The sequence below is a fragment of the Semicossyphus pulcher genome, unplaced genomic scaffold (assembly GCF_022749685.1).
Source record: "Semicossyphus pulcher isolate SPU_LCO1_2020_fin unplaced genomic scaffold, fSemPul1.0.p SCAF_11, whole genome shotgun sequence".
NCBI lineage: Eukaryota > Metazoa > Chordata > Actinopteri > Labriformes > Labridae > Semicossyphus > Semicossyphus pulcher.
Window position 1 is genome coordinate 23,823,047 of NW_027211615.1, and position 19,065 is coordinate 23,842,111.

At 41.3% G+C, this 19,065-nt stretch overlaps 1 protein-coding gene across 1 annotated transcript in view; it reads right to left on the reverse strand.

The window, feature by feature from the left end:
* ryr3 (ryanodine receptor 3) overlaps positions 1–19,065 on the reverse strand; it is a 133,819-nt gene that overhangs the window by 68,290 nt on the left and 46,464 nt on the right. The window contains exons 16-35 of the mRNA XM_069683579.1: positions 18,825–18,920; positions 18,545–18,663; positions 16,154–16,287; positions 15,761–16,002; positions 14,397–14,589; positions 13,655–13,871; positions 13,254–13,358; positions 10,393–10,496; positions 9,911–9,994; positions 8,741–8,900; positions 8,410–8,554; positions 7,996–8,201; positions 7,611–7,785; positions 6,693–6,901; positions 5,522–5,685; positions 5,363–5,411; positions 5,107–5,267; positions 2,582–2,744; positions 1,477–1,563; positions 118–344 (exon numbers count right to left, since the gene is read on the reverse strand). Coding sequence (XP_069539680.1) covers positions 118–344; positions 1,477–1,563; positions 2,582–2,744; positions 5,107–5,267; positions 5,363–5,411; positions 5,522–5,685; positions 6,693–6,901; positions 7,611–7,785; positions 7,996–8,201; positions 8,410–8,554; positions 8,741–8,900; positions 9,911–9,994; positions 10,393–10,496; positions 13,254–13,358; positions 13,655–13,871; positions 14,397–14,589; positions 15,761–16,002; positions 16,154–16,287; positions 18,545–18,663; positions 18,825–18,920 — 3,040 coding nt within the window. The remainder of the gene's footprint in view (positions 1–117; positions 345–1,476; positions 1,564–2,581; positions 2,745–5,106; positions 5,268–5,362; positions 5,412–5,521; positions 5,686–6,692; positions 6,902–7,610; positions 7,786–7,995; positions 8,202–8,409; positions 8,555–8,740; positions 8,901–9,910; positions 9,995–10,392; positions 10,497–13,253; positions 13,359–13,654; positions 13,872–14,396; positions 14,590–15,760; positions 16,003–16,153; positions 16,288–18,544; positions 18,664–18,824; positions 18,921–19,065) is intronic.

Genomic DNA, 19,065 nt, shown 5'->3' on the forward strand with positions numbered 1-19,065 from the left:
ACCTCAGTTACGATTTTAATCTCAAGTATATATAATAATAATGATTCTAAGAACCTGTCATGGCTGAGCTCTGACTAATACAACACAACATTACAGGACTGAATCCATGCTGCATACCTGTTCTCCTCCGGTATATGTACGGCCATCATCTGCAGCGGTTCCAGACACTGGACCACCCAGCCGTGCCTCTCGCTAACCCGGGCAGTCTCCACGCTGAGGAAGGTGTTGGGCATCCGGCTCCACAGCACGGCCACGATGGTCTGCACGTCCAGACGAGGCGGGCACTGTGGCACCGGGTTCCTGTGCTCGCTCTTAAATATGGCAGAGGAGAGCGGCATCGCATCCTGGAGAGCAGAAGGAGAGGTGGAGAGAAATGTCAAACAGAAAAGATGAACAGACCGTGTGCTTTTGTTTTTAATATCACACTTTTTTCATTATCAGTCATTTGAATCTGTGGTGCCTTCAGTGAAAACCCAGAGGGAAACTAGAGCCAAATAAATAAGCTTTACTTAATTATTATTGAATTATCATATATATATATATATATATATATATATATAGTGTATATATAGAAATGTGTTTTTTTATAATTGTTTAATTCTAATTACTGCTATTAAAGTTGTAATCTCGAAGGTCTCAGTTTCATTCTCTTTGGCGGCACCTTTGGCAATAAACAGTAATTGTGGGAGCACACTTCCCAGATATCCAGACAGTGTCGCATGTGTGACGTCCACGGTTGGCTACGGTTGTAATTCTTGATTTTCCTGGCTGACGGTCGCTTTCCTTTTCAGACTGTTTGCCTTCATCTGAGCGTCGAGTTTGTTTCTTTTTCTTTGGATTTTCACTTATTTTTGAAGTTGTATCTGTAGTCATCGATCTTTTCTTTGTTTGTTCAGCCATAGTAGATTACTGTTTACTCACAACACTTGCAGAGAGCAGAAAAGCAGCGGCTTAGCTCCGCCTACCCTCTCTGGCAGACCAACCACTGCTGGGTGATGGACAATGTGTCACTAACTGAGCACCGCTTGTGTTTTTTTTCAGCAAATGTCGCCACAGACACCCAGTCCGTAATAATACTATATACTGCGAATGCAAAGGCTTTCATCAGTGGGCCATAGGCTCAATCGCCATTTTGTTACCTCATTCGGCGATAGATAGTGACTTAACAGACATTTATTTAAATGAAAATCTTCGAGATTATCACTTTAATGTGCAAACATATCTTAAAACTTAATTCATGATAAGTGTCACAGAGTTACAATTAGTGTGACTTTTTAAGCATAAGTGACATTAAAATTTAAGGAAGTCCCATTAAAAATAGTCGTATATATATATATATATATATATATATATATATATATATATATAGTTGTGATTTCATAATTACTGTGTGCACTAGTTCAGAAGGATTAAATTGTATTTACTCTGGTGATACCAACATCACTAAAACACACATGTTCTTAAAAAGACACAAACCTTGAACTTGACAAATTCTAACTGGAACAGGTTTGCACTGGTGGGGCGAGCGAACACAGCCGGGAACAGCTTTGTATTTGGCTCCACCTGAAAGTAAACAAAGCACAGCCATCATAGATGTAATCTTTAGATAGGATGCACCCAGAAGAAAAACAAAAAGAAGTGAAGAGATTCAGTCAGTCCTGTCCCGAACTAAACCTTTATCACCTTTATTATTGTTATCTAGTAATTAATTCATAATGAGCTCTCGTTACATATCTGTTCTGGTGGCAAATTCAACAACTGTCAGAGGGACTTTTAACTTCTAAGCCCTCGGATAAGCTGGTTGTTTCAGTCAGAGATCAATGAGTATCAGTTGGTGTACTGATGACAGCCAGCGGAGACAAGAGACAAATACAAAGAGAAAGGAAAAAACGACCCCAGCTCTGAAGCCTTTTCATCAGGATAAAGCTTCTTGATTTCCTGAGGGCTTCCTCCACTAAAAATGTCTATTCACTGCTTTATCGAGGATTGGACAGAGGAGAGAAAAACAGGAGACAATCACAGTGATAAAGACGAGGACATGACTTGAGTGATAAAAGCTTCTCAAATCGTCATTTGGATGTCTAGTCAGGTATTCAATATGATGAGTTAAAAACCTGGGATCACCCAGGCAAGACGGATTTACCGAGCAGATGTCTCTCTTTGTTAAGGCTCTGCTATTGAAAGCTGATGAGAATTCAGCTGTATAATTTCCTAAGTGCATTTCTGCAGGTCTTATTTACTGCAGCGCAAATTTGTTTGCATTACCTGAAGGGAGGATAGAATGGAAGATCTTTTCAAGTGCAAGCCGGCAATACAAATATGTCTCAATGCATTTATCACGAAGATTTATTGACAGCAAAAACACTCAAAAGTTTTCCGTCTGTGAATGTAATAGAGATGGAGACGAGTGTTGAAAAGTTGTAACCAAACTTTTAACAACACTTTTCTTCATTTTGCTCTTCAGTGGATTTGAAAATAACATCTTTACTGCAGGAGAAATAACGAGATGCAAATGCTGAGGTTTGTGATGCGCACTGTTCTTGTGCATTAGCTCCACTGCTGTGCCATAACTTGTATTTACCTGATATGTCGTGGGCAGCTCCTTGCCGTTGGCAGTGAAAGAGACGAGGCCGGTGGCCAGGTCGATCAGACAGCCGATCTCCAGGTCAGAGTTGGAGCGGCTGGAGGAAGACGGGCCGGCTGCGTCCGCTCCGCACACCATGTAGCAGTTACTCCTCTGCACACTGCAGCAACAAAGGCACAGAATCAGCTAGGCGTGCGTGAATGTCAATAACCACAGGACGACAAAGACAATTACAAAAAAATGAGAAGCTGGTAAACAATATTTTTTCCATTGTGTTCATCGATCTGTGTTTGCCTCATTCACATTCATTGTTACGCACAGAAGCTCTCTTCTCTATTTACTCCCCTGCATACTGAAAGAGGACAGTGAAAAGGATGAGAAGGATGAATCAATATGTCTTAGTTAACGTCATTCTAAGGTCAAAGTATGGCTTATGGGAAATATGGAGGCTTAAGCTTACCATTCAGTTCAAATTGAGGAAGACATTTGTATAGAGTTGCTGGGGAACAGCATTTCAGTCAGATAACTCGTTGTGATACTTTGAAAAGTTTCTTGCAGCAGCAGAACACAGCTTGTGTTTGGCGTCTACGCTCCGACCTCATCACTCCTCACAGATTTATTTTACATGCAGAAATACGAGGAGTGATGAGATAATATCTTAAACACCCGAGTCGGAGCCTGCAGGTGGATGCTGGAGTGGTGGTGGGGCTGAGCGCAGTACTGCTGCAGGGCAGCAGCGGCAATGACAGAGCAGAGGGAGAGAGCGGAAATCTTGCAGCTTAAATAGAGCGCCAAATTGGGAGGAATTGTTTGTCAGGTGATTGTGAAGAATGAAGCATGTCAGTGTGAAATCAGTGCAGCTCGAGCTGCCTGCCTGAACTAGCTCGCAGGCGTCGCTCCATTAATGATGATATATATATTATGTTTACAGTATTGCAAGGTCAACTGGACTATAGCGAGCTCTGTGGCCTCTGCCAGATGACGCGTTTTACGTAGTCTGGCGGTGAAGCAGATGGCGTTCCCCAAAGGCACAGAGCCAGATTGCTTTTTTTCCTAACATAATGGCATTAGCTCCTCATAATAGCATGATAGGATGAGGTTGAGACTGGTAAACTGGCCCTTGAACTGTAATTTGTTACTGGGACAGAGCCTGTGAAATAGAATTGTAGAAGTTCATGTCCAAAAGACTTTTCTTGCATCTATTTTTGATGCATCTGTCCAAACAGCCACAAATGATTTACCTCACAATTCTATCTTATTTCCATCAACACAAGTTCAACGTTTTACATTCTCTGACCATACGCAGTGCGGCCCTCTTATAATGGATCAACTTTTACTTTAGACTTGGCCTTCAGCAAACTAATATAAAGAGAAAGGTGTTGAAGTTGGAAAGCAAGAGGTAATGCAAGGGAATTAAAAAGGTACTGAAAGAAAACACAAAAACAGAAGTGAATCTGTGAGCACATTTCAAACTGTGTCCTCTCGCAGAGAGGGTGATTGGCTGCAATCTTCCATCTCTCGAGGACCTGTACACCTCCAGGACCCTGAGCCGTGCAGGTAAGATTGTGGCCGACCCCTCTCACCCCAGTCACAGACTCTTTGAGACCCTCCCCTCTGGCAAGAGGCTGCGGTCCCTCAGGACCAAAACCTCCCGACACAGAACCAGTTTCTTCCCCTCTGCTGCCAGCCTCGTCTACAAGGCCCCCACCCCCCCTCCACCCTGCCACATGACATGGACTCTCATCCAGCCCCTCAGCCACTTAACAAGTGTTAAGTCTTTAATTCAGACTATGCGTTACATTAATGCACACTGGACTTATATTGTCTATAAGGTGCACTATTTTTAAATTAATACTGTAAACACTGCACTGTTCAATATCCTGCACACCTGTACAGTTATTAATCACACCTGTTCACACCTGTATTATACGTATTGCTTTTATATTTTTATTCTTATTCCTATTTTTTATCTTATTTTATTTAAGTCTTTTACTTAACTTTATTCTAGTTCTGTGTTAATTGTTCTGCACCAAAATCACCAAAACAAATTCTTTGTATGTGTAAACCTACTTGGCAAGAAACACCGATTCTGATTCTGATTCTGATTCTTAGGGGCTCTGTACAGGCAGGACTCACTGTGGCCCTTTAACTACATTTTATAACCCTTCCTTAATTACTGAAGAGTTCAAAACCCTTGAGTAGTATACTCTTCATCTCATGAAGGTCATTTGCAGAAACATGTAGGTCTAACAATTCTGTTTTCTACTTAAAACAAATGATGGCGGTTTGACCTCAACAGCCTTCTTCCTGTCTCCATGCACCTAAGTAGGTGGAATTGTGCCAGAAGCCTATACTCTGCTTCCCTTAATTACAGCAAAGTGGCACATTTTTGAAATTCCCAGATATGCCTAATATCCTCAGAGAACGCAGCAAATCTACTGACTTTTCCCAACTTTATTACATGTCTCTGTATTCTTATGATATCCTGTAAACCAAACGTAGTAAAACAGCAGGGTCCTTACCTCTCATGGACCCTGCCTCTCTCATCTCCCAGGGTGACGGTGACAGTACGCGTCTTGCTGAGGCCAAAGTTCTTGCTGTAGTAATGATAGTCCGGTGTGACCCAGCCCACCCACACAGACGCAGGGTCCTGTCCAGCAAACACTCTCACGGAGTGGTAATACTGTCATAAAAAGACACACATCACATAGGTTAGTGAACAAAGAGTCATCCACAACAACATATTTTCGATGTGTGTGTTGATGTTGGTTGATTTACAGTTGTGATGCTTCCATAGTCCACAGTTCCATCTTCTTTTGGAGCATGGCTGCAGAGACAAAATCACAGCTGCTGGTTACAAGAACAAAGTTACCAAAATTGTATGTAATTAAAGTAAATAGGCTGCTGGAACAGTCTGGTGCAGCTACAATGTCTGACCTGAGTTTCAGTGACTCGTCCAGTAACTTGTCTGCAGAGTAGAACTCCACGGGCATGCTCAGTCTACAGTAGACCATGTCGTTGTTGCTGTTCTGTGTGCCATACGTCTTGTGTGTGACCTTGAGGCAGGGAGGGCTGTCGACTGTTCCGTCGATCCTCGTCACCTGAGGAATTAAGGAATCATGAAGAGGGAATAGAAATACAAATAAGGAAATCAATACACAGCATCAATGTGTCCATCAACCGGCATCTCTGTTCATTAGAGCTACATTTGAATGCATAGAGGAAACTAGAAACTGGGCAAAAGACATTCAGACTAAGGCTGCACAATATTGGAAAAAAGTGACATTGCAAGAACATTTTGTTTTGTATATTAAAAAAGAAAATCAGAGTGTTTTAATGTCCATATAAACAATGAACAGTCAAAATATCATACCATTTCTAAAGATGTTCAAATGTATGTTTAATCAGTGTGATCAGCCCTTTGAATATGATGATAACAGCATTACACACACTGAAAAGCTGCCACCTGTAACTAAAAGCCTGCCGCAAAGCAAATCTGTCTCATTTCGCCGATATGATCTGTGACGGCAGCAGCTTCACATGCATGTTTACAGTTTACAGGCAGGTGACACAAAGACTCTGCAGCACAGCGGTCTAATTACTAATGTGATATCAGACGGACTTTTGTGGCAGATTAGTGATGAAAAAATGGTGAGTACTCCGTTTGCATCAAGCAACAATAAAGTAGCAGCTCTACGTGTTTCAGTTAATTTGCCTCACGATCTCACGTCCTGCACAGGCACACATCGCAATTGCGGTGGTTAAATGATTTAATCGTGCAGCCCAAATTCAGATGATATCATAACCAGGGCCAGAACCAAACAAACATTTTTTTATTTAGCCCTACCTAATTTACTTTACCTAAATATAATTCCAATAAAGAAATAACAATTCTTTCTTATTTGTTAATTTTTGTGAGCCTAAAGGAGTTAGGGAAAGGAGATTTACATTTCACATATTGCATTTCACTGTAAAATGCAAAAAGGCAATCTAAAAATTCTGATGAAAATGCACCACAACCCCTAAAACCCCATCAAAAATACTGATTACATGACCTCAGTGTCCCCAATGGTAGTGCCAGTCCTGCTGGTAACGCTTTTTTTTTTACCTCGATATGCATGTGGTCCTGGGGAACGTTGACGAAGGTGGGAAGGCGCTTGCTGAACCACATGGTGATCTCTCTGTTCGTGTTGACAGCGAAGGGCTCAAAGCCTTCCTGGAGGCCACACATGGTGTAGTACTTAAAGGTGCTGGCGTTCTTGCCCAGGTTCATGCGTCCGATCTGAGACATGCCCAGACTGCACACGGGGATAAAACCTGGAGGAAGGTTAACGGGACATTGGTGGGATTGAAGAGCCAATATCGACCTTTACTTATGTGTGAAATATAATCCAGTCATGTCATCCTTTGCTGCAGTGTCAGAGCTTCCTGTCTGAACAAAGTTGAACTTCTCTTTGCACATTTAATTAAACAGTAACTCTGATGTTTCCCACGGCTAATGATGCGATCTGCCTCTCTGCCCTCAAGAACTGCATCTAATTATTCGGCTGACTTTTTAACCCTGGCAAATACACCTCAGGACATACAGAATAGGTATTTTTTACACGCTAATAAATGTTATAGAAGTTCATTTTAACCCACACTACTTCATTAAAATGTGTCCTAAATGCATATCCGTGTACTGCCATGTATGTTGGCATAGTTTGTAAAATGTCTACATAGCAGAATCCATCACACATAAACTAAAACAATTAATTTAACTACTTAACTGTATTCCCCTGTGACTCTCTCTCCTGTCTTGTCCTGCAGGATGCTTCATTTACAGAGTAATGGGCCAAAGCCACAATGGACTTCATTAAATTGCCACATTGTTAGCATTTTCTCTGTTTTTCCCCCCTTATGCTAACTGTTAAACAAACACAGTCATTCCTCTGGAGATTCTTTGGAGGAAACACACTCAGAATAAATTAATGAAAGTGATGAATTGAATTAGAAAGTTCACTGGAGTATGCACTGCAGCCCTCACCATCTTCTGTCTCAAAGTCAGCGAAGCAGAGCTCAGAGCCCTTGCTGGTGATCATGAGCTCTCCGTTCAGGGTGAAAATCATGGATTTGTCCTCCATGTTGATCATGCAACCGACCACGTCGCCCGTTTTCCAAGGATGGCCAAAGTAGCGGCTGCCTGCATGCATACGTCGACCCTTAAAAATAAGAGACAAAGATTTAAGTTTGGGCTGCATAAGATTAGTTATAATAAAAGTAACCATAATGTACAAGCTGCTGTTCTTTCTATTAGAAGAAACATCCTAAGGAAGACAAAACAATACGTTTTCTCTTCTTAAATAACTTGTGTCCAGGCCAATCATCCTTCAGCTAAGATAGTACGATCTATCCCAAGAGAGCTGGTTTACCCTGTATCCATCAAAGACGAAGGCCTGGTCATCCGCTCCCAGCTCCACATCGGGCCTGCAGCCTGGCCTGGCCCAGCCGACCCTCATATCACCTCCAGTCAGGGCCTCAAACTCAAAGTACCACTTTCCCGTCTTCACTGCGTATGTCTGCTCCACACGGAAGAGGCGGATGGTCTCGATGCTTTGTTCATCCAAGATATGGGGGGCTGGAGAAGAGACACATGACAGTGACTATAATAAGACATGTGGCTACTGTAGCTGCATTTCATGTAGATTTTGGAGTTGATTTAATGCATCACATCCTCCAACTGATTTTTCATGCAGATGATTATACTGTATCTTTTCTAAATATTTAACTTAGACAAATAAAAACAATATATAAAAAAGGGTTCTGGCTGAGCAATGTGTTCTCACCCTCCTGGTCCGGGGGGTCGATGTCATATCCGTATCCAACCATGGTCCTGATCGCCTCTCTCAGACTGTCTCTGTTAGATTTCTTAGTGCGCTCGTCCAGTAAAGCGTATGGCACCAGGCGAGGATTACGCCTGCTCTTCAAATCCTGACACAAACAAGAAAAGTAAACTAATACAATAGAGGAAATATGCAAAGAAAACTCTACACAAAAATTAAAAAAATCAGCATTAAAGAAGTGTAGATATTTAAATAAAAACATCCTCAGAAGCATAAATTAAAACCACAGTGATTTGCTGCCAGTTTCTTTATAAATGGAAAGAATGCCTGTTACCTGCTGGATGCCATAGGTCCATCCTTGTTTAATTCTGTCTTTGGCCCACACGTTGTGTGCATTCTCGGCCAGTTTATCAACTAGAACCTCCTGACCTGCATTCAGTTTTACATCAGAGAGTTCCAGTGGCGCAGGCTTATAACCATTAGACATCATGTAGCTGCAGAGGAACATTACAAAAGGTAAAATTGAGGGATGCACAATATTGGGATTTTTTGCCAATATCTGATATGCCGATATTTTCCAACCCTTTTTGCTGATTGCTGATTTCGATACCGATATATCAGGCACATGTTTTTTTTCCATCTAATTGCAGAGAACATCAAGTCTCCCCTGTAGTGGAATTGATGTCATGCCTACTCTTATTAAAGTGGCTAAAAACTGCCATATCGCTGACATCTTGCACACTTCTTCACGCGTAACAGAAGAGCCGTTGTACAAAAGATCACGTCACATGCAGCCTTCCCCGAAACGGCAGTGAGAGAGACAACCGTGGACTTGTTTACTGCACCTACTATGGAAACATCGGTGATCATCGACGGACTCTTTTTACCTCGTGTGCGTCCATGAATATGTAAGGTAGTTTTGCACCGATGTTTATATTCCACTGTGTTAGCGACGGCTTTGGCAGTGAGTTTATTTTCGGCGTGTTTGAAGTTGTTTAGTCCAGTAAAATGACGAGAATGTAAGCTAACTGTTAGCTAGTTAAGAGTTGTGAAAGTTCAACTTCTATTGATTGGCTCGAGTTTCGCTTCGACTGTTTAGTCTTTATTTGTACATTGTGATAACTTTGATACTTTGTTGATAACGTGCACACTGCTGAATTAATGTCTTTGCATTACATCAAGGTTTTTTAGGGAATCATGGAGCATTTAGGCAGAATTAAAGCGTTGTTATATCGGCGGGAAATATCGGCATGATCTGCAGATACCGATAATATCATGCATCTCTAAAAATAGATATATGAACATCATGTTTCCATTTCTATCTACACTCAAATAAGGTAAAACTATATCCAACTGCATCTTATTTTCATCTTAAGAAACAAAACCAATGAACAACAATGAGATGTAACAGCTTGCACAAAAGGCAAGGGAAAAACATATTGGAACAATTAACACAAACAGCCAAGACCAAGTGCTAGTAATAAAAAACAAACTTCTCGCTTACTCTTTGGGTAGTTTAATTTTCTTCAGATCGTCCTCAGCGTGAACATTGACCTGAGCAACATGGCATCCAAGAGCCAACAGGGTCCTGAGGAGAAAAGAGTATGAATATGTTTCAGCCTTACACCAGCACGAGCCAATGAGAGACGGCTACATTTCGAACACGGCTCATTAGACGATGATAAATCTCTGTCCATCGATACTTACACTGCAAACAGTAGCCAGATATGGCTGTGTGAATACATGGATGCTATTGAGCTTGACTATACTGCGCCAAGCCAAATGTTTTTACAGTGAGATGACTCAGTATTTGGCCCAAACAAGCTTTGGGCCCAACATTTCTTAAAAATCAATATTGGAATTCACTCAGGAGATGCAAGTCATTACAAGCACTGCTTTAATCTGAGCTTTAATCTGCTCCCGCGCAGCATTCAGCAATTCCATGAATAAGTAATTGGATTATTTAGCAAACTGCCCCAGCCTTACTTCAGTGTTTCACTGGACATCTGCACGTTGTAGTTCCTTTCAGTTTCAGGCAGCTTGGAGAAATCCACGAGGCAAGGGTGCTGCCTCTTGTTGTCGTCGCGGACCTGAAGAGAAATGGTGCCTTTATTGATTGTGTCGTGTCACAACAAAAAAATCTGGATTTCATTTGCTTTGTTTCTTTAAGTCAATGAGGCTGTCTGTCCCTATTGCAAAAACAGCCCAAAGGAAAATCTGATTAAACAGCGCTCTGTATTTCAAAAATTAATCAAAGCTGGAGCAGCCGAGTTTCTCTGCAGCGGATGTTGGCAGAAGCTTTTCTGTTTGTTTTCCACCTTGGAATAGTTCGTGCCTCAGGTGTTGATTTTTAATAAAAAATAAACAGTGATAAGCCCGAATCAGCTCAGAGAAGAGAATCACAGTGGCAGAGAGAGACTCAGAGTCTGTAGGAAGCAGTTAATTGTAGACTCAGCTAAGACAGACTCTGCTGGTGACGCTCTGATAATCTTTCCTGACAAAGGTTAAATAAAAATGAGGTGCACAGAAGGTATACGCTTCACATAGCCAGGCCAAGCACAAGTCGGTCCAACTTTAACATCATCCTGTCTGCCAAGTATCCGAGAGGCTTCTGTCTTGGAGTCAGTGCAATGTCACTTTGAGCTCTTTAAGCCTCGTTACAGCAAAATTAAGCACCAAGCAGCTGTTTGGACCTAAATGTTGTCCTTAATAAACTGTAAGATCTGGGTTAGTCCCCCCCCAGTGGAGCTTTCTCCCACATCTAATTAATGTGGATGTCATACTCCTGGATACTGAGACACTTATTAGGTTTGTTAAACGGCCGCTGTGTTCGGCGGTTTCAGTGGGAAATGATTCTGTGATCACCACTACAGTACAAAGAGATGAAGCGTGTGTGATCAGACTTCTAATCAGACCGGTCTGCAGTGAACAGTGACTGACAGTAGAACCACAGGAGACACAAACAGAATGCATGAACTGTATCTGTTACAAATACTGGGAAGTGTAGTCCTTTTCATTGAGTCTTACCTGATATTGTAGTTTTAAAAAGGACCATTAAAGACGTTTTAGCTCATTAAGGAGGTGGTTTCCTTATGAATATATTTCAACTGCATTAAGTTGCAAATGAAAAAAAAAAAGGATTATTTTGTCTGATTTCCACTTTCGGCTCCCATCAGCATCATCTGAAAACAATTTAGCTTATTATCAATCTCTATAAACACATCTGCAGCAAGTTCAGCTAACAATCTGCTCTAAGATAAGATAAGATAATCCTTTGTTCGTCCCACAACGGGGACATTTACAGTGTTACAGCAGCAAAGTGGATAGTGCAACATTACAATAAAGGGCATATAAAAATAAGTAAACAAGTGTATCCTAAAAAATATGTACAGAGCTAATAAGATAGGTGAACAATGTATCGGAAATACTAGAGATAGATGATATGGTTTTTTCAGGGCCAATACCGATACCGACTATTTGTAGTCAAGGAGGCCGATAACCGATATTTGGAGCCGATATTCATTTGCAGTAAAAGTTAAAATATTGGCGTCAAAGTTTTGAATAATACAAACTCCAACACTTAACTTTGTTTAAATGCCTTTAAGCATATGTTTATTAAACAAACAAACAAAAAGCACAGGGAGTTCCCAGGGTCAGCAGCATCTCTTATAAAGTTAACTGAAAATTTAAATAAATAAATAAATGACTTCCTGAAGTTTTATAAAGTAAAAAGGCCGATAATCGGTCTATCCCTAGGAAATAGGCAACAGACCAAATGTAAAACTAAGTCAGCAAGTGTACAGCATGAATGAATGAACAAATAGACCACCTGATGGAATAATATAAGACAAGTTTTGCACAAAGATAAAAAATTTAACTTGAGACATATTCACTTGAAGCCGTGTCACGAAAGCACTCAGCTTTCCGGACTTCCTCGAATGCATCAGAAATGATCGATCCGACCTCCGTTCAACAAACGAGCATTTTAAATGCAGTTTTCTTCTCCTCCTGAGGACAGACCTGACAAAGCCTCGTTTTGACTTTTTACTGCGTCATGTTATTTCAACAAACTTAATTGTAAGTAAATCACAAAAAAAATCTTTTTGGGGTTCACATGGCTGAAGTAAGTCAGAGTGCAACCTAATTTACTACTAACAGTGAACCTGAGACTCACCATAAACAGATGAACGGACGCTCCTCCAGGGGATTTAATGAACCATGAAAAGTCGCAGTTTATTTTGCGGACATATCTGCAAAATTCGCTTCACTTTTGATCTGAACACACGGTCGCTTTTCGAGTTGCTAACTGGACTGTAAAAGGAAGTCTTGGCTGGAAGTCGTTTATCGCTAAACGCTGGCTAAACCGGAATGCCCGCAAAGATCCAAGTCGCTCCCAGAGGTTATATCGTTGTCAGACAATAGCCGATGGGTTCCGAGATTGTTCTATGGCAGATAAGATGATAAAAACTTTTTTATGGGCTTCTGTGAGAATATTACATCATGTGACCTGAATTTAAATTCCACGTTTGACATTTCAGTTGTCTGCAACACTAAACTCTGATATATTTCTTCATTACAATGAGACATTTCACTTTGAATACAAAATGGGCTTTCCTGTTTACTCTTACTGAGTAAAGAATGCATCATTAAACTGGTTTTATGTAGCTTGGAGTCCTAACAGGTACTAACAGGCAGCACCAAAACCCAAACTGTTGTCATGTACCTCAGAATATATTAGAGTTAATGGGCCATCATTGTGCATTTTACTGTGGAGTGCCTTAGTTGACCTATATGTGTATCCAAATACCCCCGCACTGTTTGAACACGATGATGGAGAGCAGCTTTACCTTGCCATAGGTCCAGCCCAGCTCGATCTTGTTCATCCCCCACAGTTCGTGGATGTTTTCTGCCAGCTTGTCCCGGACGTTGTCCAGGTGAGGGGGAAGAACAATCTGCAGAGGGAGAAAAGGAGCAGATGGTACAGTGAGATGATAAAAAGATGCCAAAGGGCCAACAAATGAAAACGGTGCTCGTTTTCCTCCTGACTCTGCGTTTCTCAGATTCCTGGGGATTGTAGAAACTTTCAGATTATTTTGGCTCTGCTACACTGAGAAAGCAAGTCTGCATTTATTTTGCATTTGTGCTTCAGGGCCACTTCACAACTGAATGTTATATAATAGGTGTGTAACACAAACCCAACTAACTTTACAGATACAACACCAAAACTCCTTGTTGTTAGTATCCTCACCTGGCTGGTGTCAACAGGAGTGGGGATGAAGGAGGCCTGAGAGAGGAACTGGGTGGTTCCCAGCAGGTCCCGGACCCCTTCATGGTCCCTCTTGTACTCCTTCACAGGCTCTACGTGCATCTTCTCTTTGGGCAACAGCGCCTCGTAGCAGGGGGAGTAACCAGCGGGTGGCAGGAACTTGAAATCCCCGTGGCGTCCACCCAAAAGGTAACGAACCCTGAGATGGAAAGTTACATAACACGGCATCAAGTTATGTAATAATAATCTGACTCTTAACCTCACCACGGGAAGTTTAAGAGGTTCTTTTTACATACTTTTTCAATGAATTTTGAAAGATGCTATTTTCCACTCAAATATCATTCAGCGAACCAAATGCACACCTCAGCCGTTACCAAAAGCCAGATCTGCAGTCGAAGTAAAGCCACCCAAAGGCAAAGGATTATCCACCTGCCCATAAATCTTTCTGCCATAGATTCTTAGTAACAGTTCAGCATCTACGTAATTAAATTTCTAAGAAGATCGGGGCCTTTAAGGAAATGCATAAGATTTCTTTTGAAAATTGTTTTTTTTGATCCCTGACAGGAAGTCAAACTTTTAATTTAAAAACTATCTCATTGCATTTTTAAAGTGGTCATAGGCCGAGAGGCTGTAATTGCATCTCAAGGACGAAAAAGTAAAAACAAGCACCTCTATAGGGAATGCCTGTTCATCTTATGTCCTGATTAAAAATGCGGAGCCTTACTTGACACCTGCAGAGAAGCTGACGACGGGGAAGAAGAATCCCTCGGTGTTGAAGTCCTCGAACATGCCCTGGACAGGCTGCCCGTTGATCCTGAAGGACATGCTGGGAGCGCCCAAATCCAGACAGCAGCTGACCACATCGTCTGAGTTCAGCAGGTGCTGGTTAATGGAGGCCACGGCCCTCGGGATTCGGCCTAGACAACACGGGGCAAAAGACAGAGGCAGGATGGATTGCTGTTACGGCCGCAAAGTCATTGGGAATGTAGGGCAGGATGATGGGCGAGTGGAGGAGAGAGGGGGGAGATGGGTGATGAGTGCTTTAAAAGGGGATGACAGGGAATGGATGAAGGGAGGTGGGGGTCTCTTGGAAGGGAAGAGAGGTGAAATAGGTGTTGTGCTTTTAAGGGGACAGCAGAGAAGAAGGGGCATTCAAAGGACTTAAATCCCGTAAAGCACCATGCTGACACTTGGCAATGTGAACACAGGCTGACAAATTATTTTCCATTTGCAGGCAGAGAACATAACCTGCATACCTACGATCAGCTGGCCTTAAGCTAAGGGCTTTGTGGTGTGTTAAACTTGATCAAAGTCGTTAGGGAAGGTCTAAGTTGGAGTTTGTGTGGAGGAATGTTATTTCACTGTGAGTGCTGTGACTTTGTCCTTCACTGTGTGGAAAATGAAAAGAGCAACCCAGACAATGGACAGCAGGCTCCTGCATTATTTACAATTACTTCTCTTAAGGCAAGGTCCAAAAGACTTTTCCTTTTGTATTGAACTTAGTTGAAAAAGCTTCACTGCAAAGATGCAAATCAGTCTCTATTATTAAAAATAGATGAAGGCCAAAAGAAATAGACTTTTACTTGTTATTGACTTGGATTTGTTGCTTTTCTGGGGCTCATCATTTTTGGCTCACACATGTCTCTGTAGCATTAAAGTTTGAGGAAAATCAAACATTGTTAGTTATTATTTCCTTCTACCCTAAAAGGCTCAGTTAATCTGCTTCATCAGGACTGTGTGGGTGTTATTTGATCTGATTTGATGAATAGAAGCAAAAACTCACAAAACTCTGATTCATGCTTTGAATTATGAGATAACATCCTTTTCTTCACTTCGAACCAGAAACCAAAACACAAATGAATAGACTTTTCTTGTAAAATCTACAAAACTGTTCAAACTCCGTCAGCAAATAAAGTATTCATGGGGTACCTTACCGCTAACATCAAAAAGTTAATATGTTCGTAGGCCCTTCATGGTTTAATTAAGGCAGTATGGGGCGCTCACACCTTGCATACTTTTTACAGGTGTAAAGCAGACTTCTCAACCACCTTCATACAACACTGGGCACTGATGTTGTTAGAAGCCTACCTGACCAGAGATGAAGTCCATCAAAGCTGTAAGAGTACAGGTCATCCCCGACACCGTTGCCACCCCATCCTTCTCCTCCGCCGGGGTAGGGAGCGTAGCCTTTAGTGTTTGCCCACCCCACCCTCAGGTGGGTCGGCTCTCCGGTTACAAAGTGGTCCACCTGGTCGATCACCAGCTCAAAATACCACTTTTTATACTGAGCTGAGCCGTCTGCCACGCCCAGGAAGATGTTAGGCCTTATACTAGAGGTGATAAGAGAGGATGAAGCTTTTATAATGCAGCCAAATCCTTAAATTTAGTCCCATCAAACTATCCAAAACATCAGCCGTCATTTAAATATCAACCAGAGTTCATAACAACGTAGATGTGAAGAACATTTCGAGTTTTCTTCACCTCTGAACATCATTGACCAGTCGTGTCTGCAGCAGCAGGTCCCTCTTGGGCAGCAGGTTGTCACATATCAGATTCTGATTGGTTCTCACTGCCACCCCATTACAAACACAGAGCGAGCACAGGACATCCAGAATCTAAAAGAGAGAAAAATGGAGATAACTTGTCCTACATCTCTCTTGCGTTTTTCTAAGTTTAATCCAAAAGGCAACTGGACTAGGTCGAAGTTCTTGAAGGCGTTTCACCTCTCATCCGAAAGGCTTCTTCAGTTCTAAACTGACTGGTGGGCAGAGCTAGAAATCTCTTGTGTTTTATTCATGTATTGCACAAATGTTTAAATAAAGTTCATTCAAACACCCTTAAATGAAAATGCACATCTTATTTCTCATAAAAATAATCAGTTATCAGTCAGACTCTCTGCCTGCTGCAGTGCACTCTGCATAAAGGGCCCTCCAGTCAACAAGGCCCCAGACTCCCACCTGCCACTCATGATCAACAGCTGTTGTTTACGAGGATGCCCTTTCATGCCTGGTACAATTTACGGGGTAAATATTAAGCGGCTGCAGCATTTCAACGCCGCATGTAAAACACATAATTGGGATGTTGTCATACATCAATCACAGCTGTGACGAAGATAATGACACACTTTCATTGATTTAATATGTTTAACAGTGACTTCTTTTTTCTGAGCTGATGTTAAAACCTTTCTCAGGCTGAGATATGTGTGCACTCACTGTGTCTAGTTTTGTTGTTGTAACCAGTGGTGGACAAAGTACAACTTTCTTACTTGAGTCAAAGTATAGATACTCCTGCTTACATATTATTACAATATAAGTGAAAGTTGCTCAGTCAAATTATTACTTGAGTTAAAGTACTGGAGTACTTGCTTTGATAAAATACTTACATTTCCAAACTACTTTTTCTTAAGAAATCTCAAAACATATTTTTACTAAGCATGAGTTCAGTCAAGAATACATGGGTGTACATTCTGCTACGTTATGTTTATTTATAATATACATTTTTTTTATTTTTTTTATTTACAGGACAGCTGAAGATAGACAGGAAATGTTGGGAGTAGAGAGTGGGGGATGACATGCACAAATGATCGGCAGACCGGGAGTCGAGCCTGCGATCAGTGCGACGAGGACTGTAGCCTCTGTATATGGGGCGCCTGCTCTACCGACTGAGCTAAACAGCGCCCCTATAATATACATTTTTAAACTCACATGCTACAGATTTCCAGATTTGCAGCTCTAAAATAATAGGAACAATAACAGGAACAACCAAATATATCCTATGACCAGGGAAAATGTCAGCCAGGCTATACACAGTGAGAAAACATTACAGTCATGGGTGCTCAGAGGTCTTTCTCTGCCGTAGTCATCATTGCCACCACTAAATGAACCGCCTGATCTGAGTGACGTTTGCTCTGCGTTTGCTCTATGTTCAACCATGGAGACGCGCGAGGTATGGGTACGGCAACACCACTTAGACAAACAACACGCAGAACTACACAAACACAGTTTATTGTCTTTTAGATTTTTAAAAAGTTCATCAGCTGACTTCAGAGCAAAAGTAGCGAGTAACGAGAACATTCACAGAAATGTAGTGAAGTCAAAAGTACGATATTTGTCTTTCAAATGTAGTGGAGTAAAAGTTTCCCCAAAAATAATACTCAAGTAAAGTACAGATACTCAAAAAATAATGTACATTATTATGATATTGTATACTATATTATATTACACTATACTATATTATACTACAATTCAAATTTTTACTGTTATATTACTTGAGCACCTTTGTACAGCACCTTATATTATACCATATCGCGAACCTTAGACCTCATACCATACTGTATTATCTCATCCTGCATACCATGTCACTTTATCCCATAACTGTCACTTTATCTTGTCACTTACTCGATGTATATACATCGTATGTTATCTTTAATGATTTTATCTATTCCAATTTTTTTACTGTACTTACTGACTTGCTGTACTTCTGCAACACCTGAATTTTCCCCATGGGGATCAATAAAGGATTATCTTATGTCATCTTAAAATGTTCTTAAGTACAGTACTTGAGTAAATTAACTTCTTTGCCATCCACCACTGGTTTTAACTCAGGAAAGAGGGATAAGAGAGGATTCAGAGGCTCTGATTAAAATTACCTCCTCTACAGTGAAATTATATACTTTTCATTTTACTGCCATTATATTATGAAACTACCTCATTGTCGGCAAGCATGGTTAGTTATCATTTCTGAAGATTGACAGAATAAAACTGGATCCAAAATACACTGTTATAGTCGTAGTGCACCAGGAGGCAAGCTCACCAGTATTCAGTGTAAAAAGCCCCGAGGTAATACTTAGTACTGCGTTCATTTTAAACTCACCTTGTGGTTGCGTCCGTGCTTGTAGAGCAGAGAGATTATGGATTTAATGTGACCTCTCTGAATGATGTTCAGCGCCTCAGGACTTTCTACCAAGATACAGTGGAGGACTTCCAGGATCCCTGAAGGGTCACACAGAGGATTTGTCATTATCTGAACAAATCTAAACTACTGTGAAAACCTCAAAGCCAAGGAGGAGCATTTTTGTGACGCTACTTTAAGGGTCTTAGGATTCTCCTACACTTTCAATAGAGGATGCGAAAAGACGGGATTTATTTAATACCTGATGAAGATTCCAGTCTCTCCAGTTTGCTGACAAGCCAGTCCAAGTTGCGGGAAAACTGGGTGCAGTTGTTCCTGTTCCCGCGAATCAGCGAGGCTAAACAAAGGACACAGAAGGTTCAAGTAAAATACACATACAGTTTAGTAAAAGATGCGAATTATGTGGTGAAAGGTGTAAAATTAGATCCAAGCAGCAGACTTGTTGATGAGGGGCTGCTGCAGACAGTGTGACCTTTAAAAAA